General features: G+C 38.3%; 1 protein-coding gene across 1 annotated transcript in view; it reads right to left on the bottom strand.

The window, feature by feature from the left end:
- Positions 1-20320, bottom strand: part of CFAP54 (cilia and flagella associated protein 54) — a 290869-nt gene that overhangs the window by 173696 nt on the left and 96853 nt on the right. Inside the window, exons 23-26 of the mRNA XM_047065944.1 lie at positions 19621-19757; positions 15686-15833; positions 13138-13293; positions 8123-8245 (exon numbers count right to left, since the gene is read on the bottom strand). Of these exons, the coding sequence (XP_046921900.1) occupies positions 8123-8245; positions 13138-13293; positions 15686-15833; positions 19621-19757 (564 nt within the window). The remainder of the gene's footprint in view (positions 1-8122; positions 8246-13137; positions 13294-15685; positions 15834-19620; positions 19758-20320) is intronic.

Below are 20320 nucleotides of genomic sequence, written 5' to 3'. Positions count from 1 at the left end.
AGTGTAAAGCACTCATCTCCTTGTACTTTAAGCTTACAAAATATTGAGCCAAATATAAATTCTGACACTCACTATGGTTTCAGGCCTTCATGCCTCCCTACCCCTGAGGCATTTCTCAGAACAACTTGCCCACTTTATTTATAAAGCTTCACCAGGTCATGAACATCTGGGCGCTAGCATCAACTCTAGAAAGGTTTCCCTGGCCAGCAGTCTGATTTGCATAGGGGACACCTTCATGGTGAACCCCATAAGGCCATTCTCTAAGAGTATAAATAAGCTTGTAGGAATTTGTTAGATGTAGGTGTATTCTGTCAAGCTAACTTAGTATTTACTTAAGATAAGTAACAACTGTTACTTCCCATACAGTGAAAGGATATATACACGGGTGGTTGCATAAATCTGATAATACCTACCTGATCCAAGGTGCTAAGAAATAGAAATACTTCGTGGGACCTGGCAATAGCGTTACATTAACACTGACCATGGAACTGAGTGTGGGAAGGAAAACGGTGAAATAAATCTTGAAAAGGTCGATGGGGTTAGGTCAATCGGGGCTTTAAATGCCAGGCAAAACAGTCCAGTGTCATTATAAAATTGATATCAGAGGGAGTATGTTGTATTAGAAAGCAGAAATGAGCTGATGTTTGCTCTCCATTCAACTTTGCTCTCTGATGTAGGTGGAGGCTTAGAACTAGAAAGGACTGTGTCATCTTTTCCCCTTATCTTCATGTGACAGTACAAAATGATAAATGATAACGAATTTTTCCAATCAAAAGGGAAATAGAGAACCAATTCTACTTAACACACCAAATGGTGAACAGAAATAAAAAGACTATGCCAGATGTTTAGCATAATAAGTTTTAAACAATGCAAACATAATGGAACATTTAACATGACTTGTCTCAGAAAGGGGCACTTCATTTGGAATTCTGGCAACTTTTAGAAAAAATACTGCTGCTTAAAGAAGAAAGATTGAGTCATCTGAACAGATTACCAATGTTTTAAGCAGAACAGAGAAAGGACACAGAGCCATTAGACTAATTGGACTTTCCATGTCATAACAGAAAATCCATACAAAAAATGTGTTTATAAAAAAATGAACACCTGAAATCTGGGACTCGAGGCTAGGCCAGGGTTCTGGGGTTACCGTCAGGCTGGAGGAAGCTTCCGAAAGGACAATTCTCAGCATATCAATTTGGGACAGAAGCAGCTCTGATATCAAAATCGTCACATTAATATTCATTTTACTTTTTACAGATGTCCAAAATACATTCAGGGTCATTTCTATAATAATATCACTTGGATCTCAATGTGATTCTTCAAGTTGTGGGGGAAAGCTAGTGGAGTTGTGGATGGCAAGTAAGGAATCGCAGGGCCAGTCCCAAGCTGCTGTGTGCTATGGGAGAAAAATCACACAAGGCTGAGAGAGGAGACATGTGAATTCAAGGACTTCAACATGCACTAGGCCCCAAATGCTGGTCTTTTGTTCTAGGTCAGTACTCTCTGCAATCATCCACAGGAGCTGCTGCAAAACCTCCCATTCTTCTCAACCTCGGAAACCCACCCTTATTCCTTACTTCCTTACTCTCAGCAAATGACCTTGCTTCCTATTCACAGAGGAAATATAGGGAAACTAGCTTATCTCCTGTCCAGAAACCTACCTACACACTCACCTGTAACTCCAGCCATCCTACTCTCCTGTTAGTGGAGAGAGGTCAATCTCCCATCCAGACTAACCCCCCCCCCACCTGTGCTAGGACTCCCCGCCTCCTGCCTTCTCAGGGATCTTGCTCCTATATCCTCATCCTTTCCCTATCCTGGCTCCTCTCCTTTAATGGTCAAATGTGGAGTGCCTGGATAAGCAGAATTGGTTTGTCGGTTGGTTGGTTGGTTGGTGTTTTGTTTTGTTTTGTTTTGTTTTGAGAGAGAGAGAGAGAGAGAGAGAGAGAGAGAGAGATTGAATCTTAAGCAGGCTTCAAGCCCAACATAGAGCCCAATTCAGGGCTCTGTCTCAGGACTGTGAAATCAATACCTGAGCCAAAATCAAGCGTTGGATGCCTAGCTGAGCTACCCAGGCACCCCAGGTTGGTTGGTTTTTAGCAGGAGAAGTTGCTATTGGCAACTTGCAACCTACAAGCTGCGTTGGAATAGTTTCTTTGTTCTGGAAGAAACATTACAGTAGCTGCTATTAGTTATTTAAATGCAAAGTGAGTAGTTGTCCAGTACCCTGGAAAGAGAGTATAACCTGGCCTTCTTTTATTTGAAAAAGACATTCCTCTCCTGGAAATACTTACTGATGGACAAATATGGGGGGCAGGCAGTGGGGGACGCCAAGCAGAGAAGATATTCCAAAGAAAAGTAACCTTGGAAGATATACTTTTAGTCCAGCATAACACTAATTAATGTGTGTATAATTGTAACATCAGAAATGGAAAGGGGCACTTTGGATTATGTGAGACTCCTGCTTTCTCACTGGTTACACCACATGATAATGGCAGCGCTGATAGCACCAGAGAGATTCTCAAGGTTGAGGTTGGGAATGACAAAACAGCTGTGGACCAATCAACTCTCCTCTTCTTCCTCTTGACTAATGGAAGCAGGACAGGCCCCTTGGATTTAGTGCACTCTTAAATAATTCTCTTCCCTTCTCACTCTACACACTGTCCCCAGACGATATCATCTATTTGTATTGTTCATTTGAGTCCATATATTAATGATGGCTTTGTCCTTATACATATTTGGCCTCTCTTGAACTCCAAGACGGTAGTTCCAATTATATAATATACACCTCTTTGGATATCCTATTAGCCCCAAAAGTCAATATATTCAAAACTCAGTATCTTTTCTCTCTTTCCCATACAAAATTACTCCCTCTCCAGAGTCCAACAAATAGTATTCACTCAACTGCTGAGTCCAGATAGCTGGATTACTGTTGACTCTCCCCTCTTTGCCTTGTATCCCCACATACTCAGTAGTTTTACAGGTTGTCAACTCTATCTCATAAATAACTCTTAAATCCTTTCAATTCTATCTCCCACTTTTTCACACTATGGTAGCCTCCCCTCCTAAGCATGGGGGATATGTTCCAAGACCCTAGTGGATGCCTGAAACCTCAGATAGCACCAATCCTGATATACATGTTTTTTTAAATCATATGTGCCTATGATAAAGTTTAATTTATAAGTTAGGCAGAGTAATAACAACTATAATAATAAAATAGAACATTTATAACAGTATACTGTAATAAAAGCCATGTGAGCAGAGTCTCTCTCAAAATATCTTGTACTGTGCTCACCCTTCCCCTTGTGATGACGGGACATGATAAAATGCCTGTGTGATGAGATGAAGTGAGGTGGATGACGCAGGCACCACAACACAGCGTTAGGCTACCGCTGACCTTCTGACAACGCATCGGATGGAGGCCCATCTGCTTCCCGATGCAGTTGACTGTGGGTACATGAAACCGCGGAAAGCAAAACTGCAGATAAGGGGAGACTGCCATGGTTCAGTTTATCATCTCTCACCCTCTAACTCCCTCCCTGCTTCAGGTCTTATCCCACTCTACTAGCTGTTGTGCCACCAGAATAATTTCTCTTTTCTAAAATGCAAATTTCATTATGTCATTTCCAGGTTTAAAACCCTTGAATGGCTCTTCTCTGACCTCATTAGAGGGCCATTCATCATCTGGTACCTGTTCACTACTCCACTTTTCAAGGTGACTGGAACACATCCTTCACAATTAAAAATAAATCTGATTCTTCTTTTCCCAAACTTTAAAATTATTTCATATTTTCCCATTGATTACTCTATGAGGCAATGTTAATAATCTTGTATCTGTCAAATATTTTTTTAATATTTGCCTTTAAGCCTTGTTAATAGTGTCTTGCCATAAAAAAAATTCTTTTAATTATCATGTAATCTGTTTATCTATCTTTTCCTGTGTACCTTTTAAATTATATGCCCTTTTGAGAAAGGTCTCCTCTGACTTCAAGGCCATACAAATATCCATCTGGACTTTATTTTGTTTATAGTAGGAGGTAGAGCTCTGGCTTTGTTTATTTACAGATGAATAGTCAGTTATACCAACACCTTTTATTAAATAAAATATTTTAATAAATTATCATTTTCCCAATAAATCCAAATGCCACCTTTGTCATATATTAAGTTCTTCTGTAGACCTGGGACTGGCTATTCCTGGACTCTTCTATTCTTCTGAACTATTTGCCTATTACTTTGTTAACACCATTTTTTATTGAAGTGGCCTTATAATAAGTCTTAGTATGTATTGAGAACTTTAAGTTATTCTAATCAGTTTCAGAGAAACCCCATTGGGATTCTGATTAGATCTGTGTTATATTTAAATATTATTTTAGGAAGGATTTATATTTCTATGACATTAAGTCTTCATATTCAGGAACCTGCAGTGGCCCGCCATATGTTCAGATCTTATTTTGTGCCCTTCAGTAGATTTCACAGTTCTTTTATTTGGGTCTTTTAGCACTCTGTTAGGTTTAAAATATTGTATTTTTTCCTCCAAGTTTTTATTTAAATTCCAGTTAACATACAGTGTAATACTAGTTTCAGGTGTACAACTTAGTGATTCCTCACTTACATATAACACCTGGTGTTCATCACAACAAATGCCCCTTAATCCCCATCACCTATTTAACCCACCCTGGCTCACCTCCCCTCCATCAATCCTCAGTTTGTTCTCTATCGTTAAGAGTGTGTTTCTTGGTTTGCCTTTTTCTCCCTGCTATATTCATCTGTTTTGTTTCTCAAATTCCACATGAGTGAAATCATATGGTATTTGTCTTAAAATATTGTATATTATAAAGTGGTATATTTTCTTCTCTCCATTTCTAACCAGTTACTGACAGTATAAAAATATCAGTTTGAAAGCATCTCACAATCATTTTATAAATTCTTTTTTCGATTGTAATAATGTTTACTAGATTCTCATGAGTTTTGGACACCTGTAACAATTACAGATTAATTTATACTTGTTTTAAAAATTTTTTTAATGTTTATTTATTTTTGAGAGAGAGACAGTGAGAGAGCTTGAGCAGGGGGAGAGGCAGAGACAGAGAGGGAAACACAGAATCTGAAATTGGCTCCAGGTTGTGAGCTGTCAGCACAGAGCCCGATGTGGGACTAGAACTCACAAACCATGAGATCATGACCTGAGCTGAAGTCCGACACTTAACCGACTGAGCCACCCAGGTGCCCCAGTTTTTTAATATCATAAAATTTTTCATATCGTTATCTATTGCATTAGAGAATCTCTACAAATAATGAATCACACTATTAAGAGTCAGCATCTCCTATACCTGATTTTTAAGGAGACGTTTTATGAGTGTTTCTTACAATTATAAACATTTGAATCTGACTTAAAAAATTTTTTTAATGTTTATTTATTCTTGAGGGAGAGACAGCCAGAGCGAGAATGGGGTAGAGAGAGAGGGAGGGCAGAGAGAGAGGGAGACACAGAATCCAAAACAGGTTCCAGGCTCTGAGCTGTCAGCACAGACCCTGCGGCGGGGCTCGAACTCACGAGCCATGAGATCACACGAGCCATGAGATCATGACCCGAGCTGAAGTCAGATGCTTACCTGACTGAGTACCCAGGTACCCCACTTGAATCTGACTTTTTATCTCATCTGGCCATCTCTGTCATCTGAGTTCATTAACACTTAGTGAAGTAATTAATACACTTGATTGTATTCCTTCTATCTTAAATACTATCTCTTTTTCTTTCTTAGTTTTGCTGAATTAGCCATTTTTCCTGCCTGTTATTCCTCTGTTCATTTTTCCTTCCTGTCAATTTACAAGTCTGACTGTGCTTTATAGTTTTGCACCTAGCTACATTTTCCTGAGACATCTATTTATTTATTTTTTATTTTATCTATTTATTTATTTATGAGAGATAAAGAGGAAGGGAGCAAGAGGGAAGGGCAGAGGGAGAGAGAGAATCTTAAGCAGGCTCCATGCCGAGCATGGAGCCCCATGCAGGGCTCGATCTCATGACCATAAGATCATGATCTGAACTGAAATCAAGAGTCAGACACTTAACCCACTGAGCCACCCAGGCGCCCCTCCTGAGTCATTTTTAAATATATATAGTCTATTAAGAGAAACTAATAATTTTATAGTATATGTATTTTTATACTATATGTATTTATTTTTTTTTTAATTTCTTTAACGTTTATTTATTTTTGAGACAGAGAGAGACAGAGCATGAACGAGGGAGGGTCAGAGAGAGAGGGAGACACAGAATCTGAAACAGGCTCCAGGCTCTGAGCTGTCAGCCCAGAGCCCGACGGGGGCTCAAACTCACGGACCGTGAGATCATGACCTGAGCCGAAGTCGGACGCTTAACCGACCAAGCCACCCAGGCGCCCCTATATGTATTTTTTTAAAACACACAACATGCACCAAGAATCTCTACCTGCTCTCCTCTCCTTGACCCCAAACAAAATAAAACTTTAAGTTCTAGGTTACTAATAAGTTTTTTCTTTCAAAGATAACATTTCTATTTCAAGAATCCCTACTTAGCATTTATATTACAAAATCCACATCATATCATTATTGCTTATTTAATTTTAATAATACATATATTGCAAGGTTCATTGCTCCCATTTTTCCTCCCCTTTCTGTCTTCCCCTGTCTTGGGATTTCTCTTCTGAACCACTTGTCATTTGATAGAGTATCTCCTCAAGTGTTTTCCCCAGATAAGTACATGGGCAGAATACTTTTTAAATGCCTGCACTTCCGAAAATGTTTATTTTGCCCATACAAATGAATGCTATCTTTCCTGGCTATTAGTTTTGGACCTTGGTCTTCTCCCCTCAGGATTCTACAAATGTTGCTCCGGTATTTTAGCTTCTGCTGCTGCTGATAAAAAAGTTTGAAGCTAACGGATTGTCTTTCCATTGCAAATAACCTGTTCTTTGGGTCTCAAAACTACGATTGTTCTTTATATCTGGACTTCAAGAATCTCCCCACCAAGTGTCAACACATATGCTCCTACATTAATCCTGCCTGGGACTTAGGGAGCCTATTTTCTGTTTTTTAATTTTCTACCTCTGGAACTCCTTTTATTTCATGTTAGGACTTCTGGATCTGCCTTCTGAGTTTATCTCTGCATAATTCCATTCTATGCGGTCAGGTATTTCTTGAGCTTCCGGATTTGACTCAAGAAATACCAGTAACCACAATCTTCATCTGTTCAATTTTTTTAATCAAATATTTTTTGTTCCGTTTCAAAAGATCTTTTGTTGTTGTTGTTTTGTTTTGACCATTTAATTGCTTTTCACCACCTTGAAGATTTTCTTTCTTTTTTTTTTTTTTCCAAGTTACCTCTAGTCTTTTCCAATATAGTGAGAGTAAAAACCACAATTAATCTGGTGTTTGTCCTGCCCCTTGGAGTTCTGAGTCCTCTTAAGTGAGTTATTATTTTTCTCTTCCTGCTAATGACTATCCTCCCTCAGTATCTACACAAACAAGATTACAGAAGCGTCTCCAGCAGTGGTAAACCAGTGGGTGACGCAAAGAATATGACGTTCTGTTCCTGAGGTCAGAAAAACAAATCATGACTTCTTTGCTAAGGTAAAGGTAAAAGTCTCTCTGTTTCAAGACCCTCACTGAAGCAAACTTAAAGTGATGGATCAAATCAGCCCACCAATGCAGTATTCTTCCAGATCCCTGACCAAATCACAAAAATCCTGTGAAAACCATATAAAATATGCAGGCACAGATAAGGCCCTTCTTTGAAGAATTTCACTGGATTTAGACAACTGAAGCCTTTGAAGAAACACACAATGTGGGCCTCTGAGCCAAGCAATGAAGATAAATAAGCCTACCTCTTGGCCTCTGATTTCTTGGCTCTTTCTTGCTTCCAAGGTGAATGAGGTCCCATAAAATTGTGCTCTTTTCCACCCTTTCCCCTGGCCTAAGAGACACCCTCCGGGCTTTACCAACTGACCCACTCAGGCAACTTTTGAGCTAAAATGCTTTGTAGGTACTATTTTTTAAAGTATTTTTAAAAGTTAATTAAAAGTAGCTTTCTAAATCATTGCTATTCCTAAGTTTTATGATATGAGGCAAAGAATAAGATAAATACCTTTGTTATGTAGAAGACACAGCAAGCTATCATGTGCTGTACACTTTCAAAACTTGCAAAATGTTTCTTTGAGTGGACAATGTTTGGTAGTCCCTGCAAAACCACCACACACTTTATCAAGATCTAAAAAATAGAAGCAGAAGAGTTTCTGTTGACAAACAGCCTCACCCATTACAAAATGTCCTATTCAAATCACGCAAGTTTTAAGCCATCAAGTCTTATTACTTTCAATAATTATCAATGAATTGCTTCTCATGTATAAAAGAATGTACTCTGAGATAAAATTAATATATTCAATTTCAGATGAGTCTCTCATCTAAAGTAACTTGAAAACTAGTACAGAGGATAAAATAAGTATTCAGCAATTACAAAACAAAGCACATTTTGACAAGTGCCATAAAAATTATCGGCAGAATATTACATATACAAGACACTAAAAACACACCCACACTTAGAAGGACCTTAAAAAAACATATAGAGAAGGAGGTACCATATTAAATATAAAGTGATACCAGGTACTTGAAATAATAATTTCTTTTAAAATTAAAACCAAGCATTCATATCCCAAGAAATCTATCCATATCAGCATTTACTTCCTAGTCTCCTTACTTCATATTATATGATCCTGAATTTGGTCAAGAGCTAGACAATTAAGTTTAGTTTTCAATACTGTTGCCCTGTTCTGAGCAACATTACTGTCAGAAAAGTAGAGCTGAGATTGCATCAATCTATTAGTCATCCAGATTATCAAAGGACAAATTAACATATGGATATTGGTCTTTTGTGAGCACACTAATTGCTTCAAGCCACCATTCTAACAATATTATTAGTATTGTTACTATACACCTATGAGTATTTTTTAATGCTTCTTTAATTCCTCCCCATCATCACCTGCCTCCACCCTACTATACCATATCCCCAAATCATGTTAGCAACCTAGTAATTTTGTAGTTTTCTCCAGGATCTTATAATCATATACATACATCTAAATACATAAACATACACAGAGGGAGGGTTAATGTTATGTTACAAAATGGGATGTATAAACACTTGTTTGAACTGTGCATTTCTCCTTCATCCATGTCTTACGAAAAATTCCTCCAAGTCTACAGGTATAGCTCAAATTCATTATTGCCAATGGCTGCACAATATGATTTAGTGTGGAACAACCATCATTTATTCAGCCATTTCCAGAATCTCCATGTTGCACACTTTCACAGCTGATGTTTCACAATCTGGTATACTGGCCATCCTCCTGCTACTAAACTGCCTCTTTGTCTTTAGCTCTTTTTTTTAATTTTTTCAATGTTAATTTATTTTTGAGAGACAGAGAGAGACAGTGTGAGTGGAGGAGGGGCAGAGAGAGAAAGAGAGACAGAATCCAAAGCAGGCTGCAGGCTCTGAGCTCTCAGCACAGAGTCTGATGTGGAGTTCGAACCTACGAACTGTGAGATCATGACCCAAGCCAAAGTCGGACACTTAACTGACTGAGCCACCCATGTGCCCCTGTCTCCAGCTTTTTTGCTATCACCCAAATGGCCACAATAAACACCCTTGTAAATGCTCAGTTGCCAATATGAGTGGCAACTGAGATACCAGCTTTGATGGTACCTAGTGAGGATGAAGCACCATCTTCTAGGGCAAAGTATACACTCTAAATCAATGACAGTTACATGGCACTATGTCCCCAGTAGGTGGAACACATGGATCTGGGAACCAAGGACCAGAACCAGGAGCAGCATCTTACTAACTGGGGATTTTATTCTATGGGATAAATTACTAATAGAGGGGTTGCTATGTCAAGTATATTTATTTTTAATTTTAATTAAAATTAGATTTAGTTTAATGACAATTAAGATTGTATTACCAAACTCCAAAGCCTACAACAATTCACATGTCCCCCATCAATGAATGAGAGTGCCTTTGCCCCACACCCTGACCAGGAAGAGGAGTTACAGATCTTTGCAATTCTGTCAACAGTATTACATTAGTCATTTAATGTACATTTCTTGGGATATTCAGAGTTTGAGCATCTTTTCATGTTTCTTGGCCACTTGGATTTGTTCTCCTGTAAACTGCCTATTCATGCCCTGTGGCCATTCTTTTACTAAGTGATTGTCAATTTGTAAGACTTTTTGTTATATATACTTATCCTTGTCAGGGTTGGACACTTTTTCCAAATCTATAAATTTTCTACTATCTTTGTTATGATCCCTTTTGTCACACATAGGCTGCCACAAATATAGTCAATATTTCTTATCTTTCTTGTTATTTCTAAGAGTTTTGTGTTTATTTTACATTTAAATCTTTAGTACATCTGGACTTTTTATATATGGTACAATATAGGTGTCAAACTCTATTTTCTTTCATATGAATATCTATCCATATCAGATGAATAAATGGTTCACTACCATTGACCAAAAATATCCATTCTCTTCCGACTGAATTGGAATGCCAATTCAGCCATATATTATATTCTCATACATATTGAGGCCTATTTCTAGAATCTCCTCTCTGTTTCACTCACTTTTCTATTCCAAACAATACAATTTAATTAGAAACTCCTTTCTTTTAAAAAAATATTTTTTTACATTTATTTATTTTTTTAAACTATTTTTTTAATGTTTATTTATTTTTGAGAGAGAGAGAAAGAGACACAGCACAAGCAGGGGAGGGGCAGAGAGAGAGGGAGCCACAGAATCCGAAGCAGGCTCCAAGCTCCGAGCTGTCAGCACAGAGCCTGACACAGGGCTCAAACCCACGAACTGTGAGATCATGACCTGAGCCGAAGTCGGATGCCCAACTGACTGAGCCACCCAGGCGCCCCTAGAAATTCCTTTCTTAAGGCTTTTCCTCAGAGCTATAACCTATTCTCTGAGCTATAGCTAAAGGCATTCTAAACCAGTGGGATGCTACAGGATGACAGTGGATTATCTTGAACTCAACCAATTGAGCACCAGTTGCACCTGCTGGCCCCAATGTGGCATCCTTGCTAGAGGACAGTAAAAGCCATGCATTGTCATGGCTAATAGTTTCTTTTCTATCCTGTGAGGAAGAAGTACCAGAAAAAGTTCCCATTCATACTGGGAAGACAAAAGTATATATTTAGCATCTTGCCCCAGGGCAATGGTAACTCTCCCACCCTCTGACATATTTTATGAAAGGACCTGAACACTCTGGACATTTCTCAAAACAAAACATGGGACCAGTACATCAATAACACTTCAAAAAATGTTAATTGGACATAAAAAGCAAGAAAAGGCAAGTACATTAAAGACCCTGATAGGATACATGCCTTCCAGAGGGTAGGAATAAACCTGATGAAGATTCAGGAAACTGCCACATTAATGAAATATCTCGGGTGTGCTGAAACAAACTTCCTACCCCAGAGTAGGTCTGACATCTGGCATCTCTCACCTCTAAGAAGAAAGGACAATGCCTTTGGGTTCGGAAGAAAGCATATTCCACACTTGAGAATACTGCTTTACATTCGATCTACAAATGACATGGAAGGCTGCCAACTATGAGTTGAGATTTTGGATTTTAGAAGCAGATCTCCCAAGCAGCTGAGCTTAAGGGAATACGGGAGAAGGAGCGTGTCTATGTTCCAGTTTAGCCATTCCAAGGCAAATATTTGCTAAATCACTTAAGCCCTCTGGTTAGTTTTCTCCATGGTGAATTAAAAATTTTTATGTTTTGCATGAGATCACTCACATCTTCTTGGTTCTCAAAATCTGAGTTGATGATGATGATGATAATGATGACAACAATGATGATGATGAAAACTTTCTGTAAGTATCTGCAGTAAACCCTTACCTCTCTCATTACTTCCCTGTGGTAGGCAGAATTCTAAAACAGTCCACAAGATGTGGACTCCCTGGTGTACAAGCTCTGTTATAATCCTTTCTCCTTACATGTGGGTAGGACCTGTGAATGTGATAAGATCTTCTCTCTCATGACTACATTATATTATATAAGACTTCATGAATATTATAGGAACTCTCCTGATGGCCTTGAGGAAGCAGACTGCCATGTTATGGAGAAGACCATGTGGCAGGGAACTGGCGGTGAGGTTTTAGGAGCTAAGGACCTCCTATCACACAAGCACAAGGAAATAAATTCTCTCAACAACCAGTGAGCTTGGAAAAGGCTCCAGAGCCTCAGGTGAGATCACAGCTCTGGCCAACACCTTGATTTCAGCCTGAAGAGACCCTGAGCAGAAGACCCAATCAACCCATTTCCAGCCTCCTGTCCTACAGAAACTATGAGATAGATTCACTATGGTGATTTGTTAGGAAGAATAAACAACAAATATAACCCCTTCACCCAGCTCTCACTTATTCTTTTTCCATAAATTCCAGTTTCTCCATCACCAAGACACCCAAGTAATTTTTCTTGGGTCATTCGCCAATTTTTCCCCAGATGATGGCTTTATTTTTTTTAAATTTTTTTTTCAACGTTTATTTATTTTTGGGACAGAGAGAGACAGAGCATGAACGGGGGAGGGGCAGAGAGAGAGGGAGACACAGAATCGGAAACAGGCTCCATCAGCCCAGAGCCCGACGCGGGGCTCGAACTCACGGACCGCAAGATCGTGACCTGGCTGAAGTCGGACGCTTAACCGACTACGCCACCCAGGCGCCCCAGATGATGGCTTTAAAAATATGTTTTTGAATAAGTATTGCTGCTTCGAACATTACAAAAGCATACAAATTGAAATGACTTAAAAAATCTAGAAAAACAGAGTGCCAGTATTTAAACATGGACAGCAATGGGGCTGAATGTTTTCAGAGAAACACATTTGAGCCTTTATGTTTTATTTATGTCTGTTTGCCCAGATATAATTTAAATTATTAAAATGTTTTTCAGTTAACTCATGAAATTTCATAACACTTGTCTTTGACCTATTTGTACGTTATGAGAGATACATTGCTTTTCATTTTCCAAAATGCATTGTTGAATTGCCTTTGTAAAAAATATCCTTATTTTTAAGGGGGTGGGGTGAATATGCTTACCTGTACAACAGGTACCAAAACAACATTGTGGTAGATTATAGGAGCAAGGAGGCCATAACACTGAGTCACAGCTTGAAGGGCATAACTGGAATCATTTAGGTAGTTGCTAAGGTCCAATGCCACTAATATTCTCTCACATTCAATTAATCTAGCAATCTGTAAAGAAACAGGTATTGTTACCAGAAAGGAACATCAGGTGCTTAATTAATGTGCCTCTAAGGAGAAGAAAGGGTAGGAAATGTGATCCTGCCGGTTTAACAACACATTGGTATGTTGAAATGCTGGTATGAAGAAAATCTAAACTCAAGAACAACTCTAATTTCCCAATAATGCTACATATGGATAATACCATCTTAGAATTAAACTTTAGAATATTTTGTAAAACAATAGAAATACCACTAGTAATGAAAAAGGAACTAATCTTTTTTAATTGGTAAAATAAAAACGTGGCTATATTTTAATGTTAGAAAAAATCTAGCTTTTTCAAAACATAAATTATAACAAAGAATAATTAAAATATTATATCTCTGTAATATTGTCCCTCACTTGATTAAAAGTCCCATTTTCTTTCTGGATTTGTGGAAAAAAAAATGATGAATCTTCAATAGACCAAACTAATCTTCTATTATACTTGTGCTACTTAAATAAAAATGGTAGTGAAATAGAAAGTTAGGCTTTTGTGATTAAATGTTACTTAAAAATAATAAGAATCTTATCTTACTTTTCCTTTCCCTTTCCTGGAGGAAGATTTCATTATTTTTCTATATATACCTATAAAATAACATACACAGAAAACTGGCATTGAGAAATTTCCATAGAGTAAGTTATTACTAGAATGGTAGTCTAGCATTCTGGAATTCATTGGTTGAAGTACTTAAAGCTTGCCTTCATTTTCAGACTGGATGCTGAAAGAAGAAACTAAGGGCAACACATAAAGAACAGGATGATGGTTATGAGTGCTTGGGCTCTGTAAGACCATGAACTTTCCCTGGACAAAAGTGTCATGTTTTTTTCATTTTTGGATCCATAGACACTGGCATGGTCTCATGTAACAATTTATTGGTTGATTAACTAATGAATAAATGCAAGGGTAGGAAAAAGCAACTGTGAGAAACAAACACACGGGAAAAGCCTCTATGTAGCTAAAGTGAGTAAAGAAGGAAAGAGGGAGAGGGACAAAGAGTGACACTCAATCTAGAATGGAAAAAAATAGCAAAGGATCGTTATTAAAAGCAAGAGCATTATAAGATTGCAAAGGTACACACAGCAATGCTGATAACCACCCTGAGAATCCATCAGTACAATATGGGTTACATTCCTGCCTCTGTACAGGAATGCAATATTAAAATTAAAAAGAATTTGGTATGGAAACAAACGGTCATTGATGTTCTTCACCCCAGAAAGGCAATAGTACCTGAGACAGAAATTCAGGAAAAACAAGCCAAAATGGACAAGATCACACCAGATGCTATCTTTATTTGGATTCAGAACCCATTTTGGTGGTGGCGAGACAACTGGCTTAAGCATAATTTATTGTTCCTTGGATGATGCACAGAAAAATGAACCCAGGCATAGACTTGCAAGACATGGCCTGTATGAGAAGAAACAGACCTCCAGAAAACAGGGAAAGGACCATAAGAACAGAATGAAGAAGTCAGGGGAACTGCAGAAGCCAAGGTTGGTGCAAGCAACAAGTGAGCCAGAGATTGGACAACAGAAGGAATAAAGGTTCCACAGTGACTTTATCTGTGGTGATTGTGCAGATTTTTCATAAGAGGATTAATAAACTAAGAACTTAAAAAAATAAGGGGTGCCTGGCTGGCTCAGTCGGTTAAGCGTCTGACTTCGGCTCAGGTTGTGATCTCACAGTTTGTGGGTTCGAGCCCCACATCAGGCTCTGTGCTGACAGCTCAGAGCCTGGAGCCTGATTCGGATTCTGTGTCTCCCTCTCTCTCTGCCCCTCTCCAGCTCGCACTCTGTCTCTCTCTCTCTCTCTCAAAAATAAATAAACATTAAAAAAATTTTTTTAAAAAAGGAACTTAAAAAATAAGAATTTGGTAAATTGATATGTACCTGCATGAAAACATGTATAAGATAAATTATTAAAAATGTTAAGTAGGAAAATTATGGACTAGCAAGTAGACTGTGAAGGCATTTTTGTAAAAAAATATTTTTTAAATAATAATTTGCCTATGCATATTTTTATAAATCAGATATCATAAAAAAAAACAGAGAAAACAAACTCATAGTATTTTTAGGAGCAATAAAATTACAATAGATTTCACTTTATACCTTATCATTTTTTGAATATTTGAAATTTATACTACTTTTACAGAGACAAAAAAGATCAATTGAAAAGAAGAAAAATATATATGAACTCAGGCCTATGAAACCTATTTGGAATATCAAATAAACCTGCACAATCATAAAATGATCTCTCAGTCTATCCACAAATCAGGATACACAATCCCGAAAGAACATGAACTTGAAACATCAAGAAACAAATAAAGGGAAACTGGCACATTTTCAGTCCCTTTAATTCACTTACTTGTTGAGAGGGGAAAATCTCATTGCCTTTAATATTATCACAGAAAAGATTTTCTTCTTTAATTTTAATGTCACTTGTTACAAAAATATTTCTAAGAAAAAGGTATAAGAGGATTGAAGAAGTCTCTGCCAAAATATCTGAATGTAATCTGCAAAAGGAAGTAAATGCTGTCACAGGCATAAACATAAAATGATCATGTAAACATGCATTTTTAGATTGATAGGTTCTTAATATCTATACAATAACAGCAAAAATTTGTGGAACAACTTCTCTCATACAGCTGTTTAAAATTAAAGACTATGTTTAACAACAAGTTCACAGCTAAGAAAATTAAGGTGCTGACATATATCAGAGACAAATAAAAATAAATATTGGCAAAATTTTCTGGTTCTATTATGTGAACTTCTTTTCTATCAATATAATGAAATCACTATAGATCTTCAGAAGCATAATATTTCAATTAATAAAGTTTCTGAAAATAAGGGTCTTTTATAGCAAAATCAGCCATGGGTAAAGAGGAAAGGAGAAAGACTGAGGCAGAGAGAAAAGGAAGAAAGGAGGCAGAGTCTTAATAACTCTTGGATTATTTCTAATTATCTTTCCTAAATTGCAGTCAACAGTGCCAAACATTGGCAAAACTGTGAAATCTGCAGTCTTCGACTTTGTTTCCAATATTCCCTTCCTTGTTCTCAGCCTTACTTGGTGACGAACCCTCCCTTCTAAGTTTCAGTTCCCTCCGCCCTCCCCACCCTCTATCTCTAAAAAACAGGAAAGGATCTGACATCAGTAATTCATACTTGAAGAGGATCTGTTTTACCACCATGTTAAATGCTGAAATTATATTTGCTAGGAGAATTTTAGTTCTTCCGTTCCTGCAACCCACACTGAACTCTTTCTTTGTCCACATGACATGTGCAATGCGTTCAGGCTATTGCCTCCTCCTGGTTCTGTCTCCTTCCCTATCCAGCTCAGACCTCTCTAACACTTTAGATTCTATACCCCTTATTTTATGCCATAATCAGTGCGCCTGACCTTGCATAGACGTCACTGGCCAATTTTTCTGGTAACCTCTGATAACCTCTGGTTATCCTTAATGTCTCCTTGTTCATATTCCTGAGAGCAGATGTTCTAAACCCCCTGCTCTCCACCCCATGAGCTCCTATACCCTCCAGGCTCTACCACCATGATGTCATTATCGTGTGAATTTGCTTGTATCCTGTCTCTCCCCCTGCACTGTCTCCGCTTCCTCCACTCTTCAAAATGTTTTCCTTAAGCCTGCCTTCCCCCTCATTGTTCTGCCATTGTCCTCTTCTCTTTACACCAACTTCACATCAGTGACCTTAGCTAATTACAATTCTCCATTTCCATTTACTTCTTACCCAACTGCAAAAGGTTTCTGGCCCATCACACCACAAAAGTAGCTCTCTTGAACTCATCAACGGCCTCCTAATTGCCAATTCTAAAAGTCACCTCTTGGGGCACCCGCGCAACTCAGTTGGTTCAACATCTGACTCTTGATTTTGGCTCAGTTCATGATCCCAGGGTTGTAGGATTGAGCCCTGTGTCGCTGAGCATGAAGCCTGCTTAAGATTCTCTATTTTCCTCTGCCCCTCTCCCCAGCGCGCTCTCGCTCTCTCTCTCTCTCTCTCTCTCTCAAAATATAGGGGGGAAAGCTTCCTCTTAGTTTTTATTCTATCCAACTTCTCCGTAGCATTTCGTTTTGAACAACTCCTCTGCCTGACCTTGCACTAGCATTTAACACTGCTGACCAGTCCCTCCCGGGTGATATTCTCACTTTCCTTGGCAATGTACTTTTCCAGAGTTTCACCTCCTGGACTGTTCCTTTTTGTCAAAAAAGTTCTGACAGTTGGGTTTTCTTAATGTATTTATTTTTGTAATGTAAGGGTCTGCCTTAAGCTTTGATTGCCAAAGCATCCACTTCAAAGAGGCATTCACTTCAAAGATGGCTATCTCAAATAAATACATTGCCAGTCACACAACTAGCTAAAGAGCCAGGCCACCTCCCTCACTGAGGCTCCTCTGTTTTAGAAATCTTAGTGGATTTTGATAAATGACAATTTGGGCCACTATTTTTTCTCTTCCCTTGTTTTAAATTCCCACTCTTACTTTTTAAATTCAACAACAAAGAGTGAGCCCGTGAAACCCTAGGCACCCACCCTGGACCTCAATAAAAGCAGAACCCCAGGCCCATGCTGGCTCTCTCTCTCTTCACCTATGAACTTGCTGTGGGGCCCCAAGTGTGCCATGCAATTTCCAGATCCTGTAAGTAATAAACCTCTATTTTTTTTTTCAAACTTTCTGGATGTTTATTGCTGAAGGGTGCCTCACAATCATAATAAGAACCATAAAGGCTGGTTCAGATACAACACTGATTACTGGTAGGCTGAGACTAGCACAAACTATTTTCAGTATCCTTCCTTGGTTCCATTTCCTGCTTCAGCCTCTTAAACGTAAGTAATGCCCAGCATTTAATTCCAGCTTCTATCTTTTCTGCTAAACAGTTAGTCCCTAGGAGGTAGCACTCATTGTCAAAATTTCAATGATGACCTCATGGACAATTTCTCAATCTATCTCTAGCCTTGACCTCTCTCCTGAGTGTCAGCACTAAATATTCAACTACCTGCTGGGCATCTCATATCCACAAAGGTATCCTGTTGGAAAACTAAACTCAAAATATTTCCTATCCAATTCATTATCTCCTCCAAAGACTCATCCCACCTCTCTCATTCCCCTAGTACCCATCATAGGTCTGCCAGTCAGGTAACAACGGCAATCCCAGTAAGCTTCACTACTTCCATTCTCTTGTCCCCACATCACATAAAACCTTCCAAGCCCCGTCTCTTCCTCTTCTGAAATGCCTCTCAAATCCATCCTACACAACACCTAGCATCCTTGTACATGGTAAATGCTAAGTCTACAGTTGTTTCATTGAATGGAATTCTACTTTTATGTGAATAAGCACTATCAATGCCTTGCCTCCACCAGCATGTGCATTTAAGGTCACTATCTTTAACTGATGAATAAAGGGTTTTGTCTTCTTAGGAAAGGAATTTCAGGTATTATTAACAAGTAGGCAAAGGAGATTGTTGTTTTCGAACTTGTTGTTGAGACAGCCTAAAATCACACTAATGCTCATTTCTGAGGCTGCTCTTAATCTTTGCTCTTTTAAGAAAAACCAACTATAGGGGCGCCTGGGTGGCGCAGTCGGTTAAGCGTCCGACTTCAGCCAGGTCACGATCTCGCGGTCCGTGAGTTCGAGCCCCGCATCAGGCTCTGGGCTGATGGCTCGGAGCCTGGAGCCTGTTTCCGATTCTGTGTCTCCCTCTCTCTCTGCCCCTCCCCCGTTCATGCTCTGTCTCTCTCTGTCCCAAAAATAAATAAAAAACGTTGAAAAAGAAATTTAAAAAAAAAAAAGAAAAACCAACTATAAAGCAAAGGATGGCCTGTGGTTTTATATGACCCATACCAACCTATTTGCAGTTCCTGATGGTCTAATCCTGGGAGCTTCTTCAAGCAAAGAAAAAGTCTTTTAAACCTAATAGTCCACCCATCACACCATAACTATTAACCCCAACCTGACCGCTCTCTGTTATAAAAGTCCCCAAAGCATATTTGTGTTTTCCAGTATAACTGACGTTATCTTGATTAGTAGTTGGTATTTTTTTTTCCATAGCCTTCATTACCTTAACTTCAGAATGCATCTAAATGTCTCCTGTGCTTTTTCTTATTCTAGCAAAGAAGTTTCTAACAAGGACTCAAGAACTTGGGATGTGTATGCTTATTACAACACCTATTAAAAATAGTTTTACATTGACTATCTTAACATGAAATTGAAAATGAATTATAGGCTTTGTATACAACATCCATATTTTTCAATAAGCAAATTAATATTTTAAAAGAATATTTCTAATTACCTTCTCTGTGTAATAGTCATTATATTGCTTAAGCAAATAACAGATTGTTCATCATGATGTGGTGAAGCAACAAAATAATCCCAAACTGGTGAGAAAACCTTCTTAGCCAACTCATAGTTACCAATCTGATAGGCAACCTACAAGAAAAAGTACATTATCATACATTATATTTTTATTGGTGAAATGTATCTTTTAAACAGGAATTCTGATAAGGTCTGTTCACACACTAATTTCATACATAGTTGTTCACATTTGCTGTTTTGTTCCACGGGGCCACAGTAAGGTATCGATGGCCACTGGCAAGGGAGACAGACACATTTTGAAATCTCTTTTATTTCTAAATTGCATGGAAATTTGAAACTCTGTAAGGATGTTTCAAATTCTCATAAGCAAAACAAAGATCACATCTGAGCCAAATTAATTTCATTTCCATCCATCTCGGCAGTGCACTCCATTTATTACAGACACTGTTATAATGAACAATCTGTTCCAAGAGAAACAATCAGATTTCCCAAACCCAAAATATGAAATATACTTCATTCTTTTCTGGTTCTGACTGACACTTTCAGAGCTTTTGTGCAACAAAGGGTTCACAGCTGAAAAGAGTGAAAAATAACACAGAGATGCTTCCAAAAGACGATGATATGTTTTGTTTTTGTTTTTGTTTTGAGAGAGAGAGAGACAGAGTGCAAGTGGGGAA

This window comes from Lynx rufus, unplaced genomic scaffold, assembly GCF_022079265.1.
Source record: "Lynx rufus isolate CCGP_SWC_20201006 ecotype Redwood Valley unplaced genomic scaffold, mLynRuf1.p SCAF_7, whole genome shotgun sequence".
NCBI classification, from domain to species: Eukaryota; Metazoa; Chordata; class Mammalia; order Carnivora; family Felidae; genus Lynx; species Lynx rufus.
Note: the sequence above shows the minus strand (reverse complement) of the source record. Positions and strands in the feature narration are given on the sequence as shown.